General features: G+C 39.7%; 1 protein-coding gene across 1 annotated transcript in view; it reads right to left on the minus strand.

Annotated features, from left to right (window-relative positions):
- The window catches only part of LOC109377481 (zinc finger protein 525-like), a 20,066-nt gene that overhangs the window by 12,001 nt on the left and 1,958 nt on the right, over positions 1-6,107 (minus strand). The window contains exons 3-4 of the mRNA XM_019633842.1: positions 4,766-4,892; positions 4,306-4,380 (exon numbers count right to left, since the gene is read on the minus strand). Of these exons, the coding sequence (XP_019489387.1) occupies positions 4,306-4,380; positions 4,766-4,892 (202 nt within the window). The remainder of the gene's footprint in view (positions 1-4,305; positions 4,381-4,765; positions 4,893-6,107) is intronic.

Below are 6,107 nucleotides of genomic sequence, written 5' to 3' on the forward strand. Positions count from 1 at the left end.
GATGGCGTAGGCTGCAGCCCCTGCTGCAGTGGGTTGCTATGGGCTACCGTGTGTAGCCAGCAGCCAGCATGAGCGGCCAGCAGCCACTGTGAGCGGTCGTCCAGAAGCCGGCAACTGATCTGCATCGCCCGGGAAGAGCGCAATGATGGTGCCAACTTGGGCCAGTGAAACAATGTCCTCCACAACTAGCCTGAAGAACAAAACGATAGCAACTTGTCTGTTCCCCTTCCCCCAATTCCCCAGAGCTGTTCCCATCCCCCTAAGTTCCCAATAAAAAAAAAAAAGATTCCATTAGAGTTGACCTATAAAATTGTCAGAATATTTAAGGCAACCTCGTCTCCATCAACACAAGACTCATTATATATTTATTCCAGGAATGAACACATAGCTAGAATTGAAATTTAAATGTTATTATATATAAACTTAATTTCATACACTCACCTGTTTTACAGAACAAATTCTTCACCAAGTTTCTTTTTTCAAATCGTAGTATTAATATTAACTTTTGAACTCCCATGTTTCAAATCAAATATTAATGAGCAAAAACAACAAACAAGTCATCGTCAAGAGTATAAACGAGAAGTCACAGTTTGGGAAGGAGAAAAATTGCAAAAGAAATACCTGTAAAGTTCTACTATCCAAAACACATAAAGAAGTCTTCCAACTCATCGATGAGAAAACTACCAACCTCATTAAAACATGGGCCAAAGCCTTAAACAGGCATCTCCCTAGACAAGACATACAAAAGACAAAATGATATGTAAAAAGATGCTCAACATCATATGTCACCAGGGAAATGCACATGAAAACAACGACAAGAATCAAACACAGAGCAAGTGAAACCACATGACACACCTATTAGGAGGGGCCAGAACCCAGAACATGGACAACATCAAGTGCTGGTGAGGACGTGGAGCAGAAGGAACTCGCACTCACTGCCGGTGGGAATGCAAAATGCTGCAGCCTCTTGGGTACACAGTTTGGTGGCTCTTACACATCCTCTCACCATAAGATCAAGCAATTGTGCTTCTCCATAGTTTACCCGAAGAGTTGAAAACGTTTATCCACCCAATAGTCTACACGTGTGTTCACAGCAGCTTTATCCATAATTTCCAAAACTAGAAAGCAACCAAGATGTCTGTCAACAGGTGAATGGAGGAGTAAACTGAGGTGCATACAGACAATGGAATATTATTCAGTGCTATAGAGAAAGAAACTATCAAGCCACAAAAACACATGGAGGAAACCTAGATACATATTAAGTGAAAGAAGCCAATCTGAAAAAGGCACATAATGTATGATTCCAGCTATGACATTGCAGAAAAGGCAAAATTATGGAGACAGTAAAAAGTCCAGGGCTGGCCGGGGTTTCGGAGAGGGAGATACGAACATGTGGAGCACAGAGAATATTCAGGGCTGTGACACTACACTGCATGACACGTCATCATAAATGTTCCACATGCTCAGAATGGACAGTCCCACAGTGAACCCCAAGGAGAACTATGAACTCTGCGTGACAATTATGTGTCAATGTAGTTTCATCTATGTAACAAATGTACCTCTGTGGGTAGAAGGGACGTGTGGACAAGGGAGAGGCTGTGCATGTGGGAGGGGCACATGGGAATTCTCTGTCGCTTCTACTTCATTTTACTGTGAACTAAAAGTGCTCTTAACATAAAAGTCCTCCTCAGGCTCCTGCTTTTCCTAAATATCTGATCTCAGGTCCACATATCTTTCCAGTAGTTTGACATGCTCTTACGAGAACATAAATATTTGCATCCACAGGTAAAAAACACCATATTGCTGCACAACAGCTAGGATGACCATCAAAGAAAAACAAACTATCAAAGGTTGGCAAAAATGCAAAGAAATCGGACCCTTATGCTCTCTTGAATGAAATACCAACTGATGAAAACAGTATGAAAAACAATATGAAGGTCTCTCAAAAAATTAAAAATAGAATTGTGCTATGATGCAGCCATCCCACATCGGCATACATTTCCAAGAGACTTCAAAGGAGGCTCTGCAAGAGCCATGTGCACACCCATGCACACTGTAGCATTATCCACAAAACCCTGTAATGCACAGAAGCAGCCCAAATGGCCATCGATAGATGAATGGGTGAAGAAATGTAGCATATACATACAACGGAATATTATTCAGCCTTAAAATAGAAACAGTTCCTCTCACCTGATACAACATAGAAAAACCCTGAGGACTTTTAAGTAAAGCTAACCAGTCACAAAACACAGATAACTATATGAACTCACTTATGTGAGTTGCCTAATGCAGTCCTCCTCATAGAACAAAAAGAAGGTTAGTAGCCACAGGCTTGGGGTGAAGGGAGATGACAAAGTGGTTGTTTAATGGGTACGCAGTCAGTTTTGCAACATGGAAATTTCCAGAGATCAGTTGCACAACAATGTGAATATACTTAACACGACTGGACTGTATAGGTAGAGAGTAGAATTTTAGTCACGTTTTACCAAAATTGAAAATGAGAAATAATATCTAAAAACCATAGTTACATTTCAAAAATTACTTTGAATTCAAAAAGTGGTTCTCTCACAAAGAGAATATGAAATCATCAGTAAACAGATGTTAAATTTAGACTATTACCACAACTGCTTAACTGCAAAGGATAAGAAAAGCACTATTAACAAAAGACATAAACAACATGAGTCATGCACAAAGTTGCAGTAAAATGATACAAACATGCACATAATGTTAATGGCAATAGACATACACCTGATTTGTATGTGAATCAAATCTTACATTTTCTTAAGTGTACTGAGCTTAAAACTGTCCTTCACATTCATATATAGAAGTAACATCCAAAACTGCAAGTAAATAAGTTTGAGGAAACTACCATAAAAAAGAAAACACATTGTTACAGAACTGCAACATGAGAATAAGAGACAACACATCCCAGAACTGTGAACACTACACAGATGTACTATTGAGGATCCTTCTGTAGAACTCATAAAGAGCAAGCATTCTCAATCATCAGAAGCATGTTGTACGGCAGGAAAATTTCCCAGACAATGCATTAGAATCATTCATAAACAGCTCTAAGGAAAATTTTAATAAAAAACCATTTAAAACACACTGAAGAAATTTTCTGTGATTAATATATTTTCCTTCTCTAACACAAAATAAATGGGCTGCAATCCATCATCCAGAGAGGAAAAAAAACCTTTCACTGCTAAACAAAAGTACAAGGAATTAATAAAATATCAGAGAATCAGGTATCTGGAAAATCTACATTTCAGATTAGGTATACCATGATTGAGAGACATGCTGCTGAAGACAGATGACAAACTACATGATTACTTTTTGCCTGAAGTAAACTCAAATTGAGGAAGCAAACATTTTCCAAAATACAGGAACCTAATAATTCTGCAACTCATTTCTTACCAACGGATTTCATTTGAGCACGTCAGAATCTCAAGCCACTAATCTGACAGAGACCTATTTCAGAAATGGAAAACATAGAAGGCCCAGGGAGCTTTGGACTGAACAAGACAGAATTATAGCATGATAGTCATTAAGAAATCAGGGAACAACAGAGACCTCACTATAAGTTGGACAATGTTCTAAGCTCCCCTATGATATTATTTTAGAATTCTGTGAGGTAAACAGATACATTGAAGTATTCTTACATGCAGGGATTGGGAGTAGAAACTCAAAATTTCTAATGTTAGCTCATACAAAGCAAAGGGACATTTTGAAGTGAAACCAAGATTGACAGTGTCTGACTTTCGGGAGATGCCTTGCACTGAGATGAAATTACTGAATCTGAACTTTGTAGAGTTATGTTTGACACATCATTTGGATTAGAAATTATAAAGCAGAAAATGTGTGACATCTGTATCCAGTACCCCTGGGATTTCTGCTCCAAATTCCAGGACCTCCACCACTTCTATCACAAACTCCTTACAAGAAGCAATAACAGAACTTTAAATATGGCTTCTGCGAGAATTCCTCAGCAGAGAGCACAGATTTTCCCCGGCCCCGAAGGCAATGGAACAGTAGCCAGCCCAAGGCGGCCCCCACAGTCCAGGGGGAACGGCATCAGCCCTCACTGCAATGTGACCCAGACCAATGAGCAGGATAGTCCCTAGAGGATGTAGGAGCACAGGACGTTGGACAGGACTGTCCCTTTGACAGCAACAGAAAGAAACCTGGACTTCTCACATCCTTTCCAATAAAGCGAAGCTTCCTAAACCACATCTTAAGGTCTGGCTTCCTCAGGGACCTTTGGCCCTCTCACCTGTGTCATCTGCTTCCTTCATTCCTACCTACCTGGGTGGATGGATACTGTCTTTTTTTTATTTACATCCCAGGTGTCCTTCATTCTCTCCAAAGAGGTGACCAGGTCTGGCATAGAAACAGCAAGATCTGTTTATTAGTAAAAGGAACATGAGTTTTGATGGAGATTCTCCAATTTCCAATCCAGTATGTGCTCAGGTAAAAGGAAAGGACACTGCAGAATATTAGAATATTCTAGAAATGGATTCCCCCAAAACAGTTATCTGACAGCACCTTTACTCTACTAGACAACATGGAAAGTTTTCAGATCCTGAGTTCCACTTCAAGGACATCATGAAGACTTCTTTTCTACACCAGCAAACCCCCAGTTGGTACTCAGAGCCGGGATGTGAAACTCGACCACACAGAGCAGAAGCACCCAGGAGACGCTGTACTGATGAAGGAAACACATGCCTGCGGTGGGGTAGGAGTTCTGGAAGGAAGTCAGCCTCACCCAGGGAGCGCAGGTTCCTGTAGTTCTCCAGCATCACTTCCATGTACAGTTTCCGCTCAGCCGGGTGCAGGCACTCCCACTCCTCTTTACAGAAATCTATGGCCACATCCCTGAATGTCAACCGTCCCTGAAACAAAAGACACATTTACCATGTGGCCATGGACAAGGTCATAACATGACCCAATATGAAAACAGAATTTGGAGAACTGTTTTTGACCTAGAGAGTATCTGGAATTAGACGTTAAGGTCACTGACAGTAATATTCTCTAGTATATTTTCCAATGCTGAGAAAGAAGGATGACGTGTGATCCACAAACAACTGGACAGACTTTCCTTATCTGGAAGATAAATTTTTAGGCATCAACACAGGCATATGGGTTTTTGAGTCTTATGTTTGTATCATACAAGATACATCGTGTACATTTCTTGGCTGGAAATGTCATGATGAGTTAGAAATGCAAAGTACTTCTCATATTTTCCCGGGGACAAGAAGGAACTGCACTGTTGTAAAAATGCAGATTCCAACTGAGGAGTTCGGGGGTGGGACCTGAGTTTCCACATTTAACAAACTCACTTTGACTAGTGACGCCAATGTCTCTGGTCCATGTGTCACACTGTTCAATAGCACAAAGGAAGAAAACAGGGTAAAGAATTCATTACATGACTTGGAAATGACAGAGTTCTATGGAATTTACACTTCTCATAGAAGCACAGCAACACAATCTTTTTTGAAAACCTGCTGTATACTATAGAGAACGTTCTGTTTTGTAGATATTAATTCATAATGCACATACGTAATCTCAGAACGATATTATTCTTCCTCTTGTATGAGAATATTTTATGAAGCGTCCAGTAAATGGTAGAGCTTCGGTTTTACTCCAAGGTGTCTGGTGAAATTATCAAAAAGGTCCAGATCAATACGCATAGACGACCTTCATGAATGTTCATAGCAGTTTCCGTAACTCAGATGAGAAACAAGTGAAGCGTGAGAAGAAAGACTTGCTCAAACAGTGTTAAGATTTTATGCGCTCAGTCAGACAAACGTATGGGAATTGTGTGCACATTACAAGTGACTATGGAAGGAAATTTTCATGTCACTGAAATCACAATTATTTTAATTCTGTAAATATCAAAAATGTCTTTGTGGATGATACTCATTGTATTTTATATACACAACAGGAAGAGGAACATGCAATAACATAAAATGAGTTGTTTCTTTGAAAAAATTTGCGTATCTTTTCTGTTGAACTATACATTACAAATTTACCACATTTCAACACCTTAATATATGATTCTTGTAAACTTTCTTGAAAACACAAAACCTGATGAAGTAGAGAATGTC

Source organism: Hipposideros armiger, unplaced genomic scaffold (assembly GCF_001890085.2).
Source record: "Hipposideros armiger isolate ML-2016 unplaced genomic scaffold, ASM189008v1 scaffold_1417, whole genome shotgun sequence".
Classification (NCBI taxonomy): Eukaryota; Metazoa; Chordata; class Mammalia; order Chiroptera; family Hipposideridae; genus Hipposideros; species Hipposideros armiger.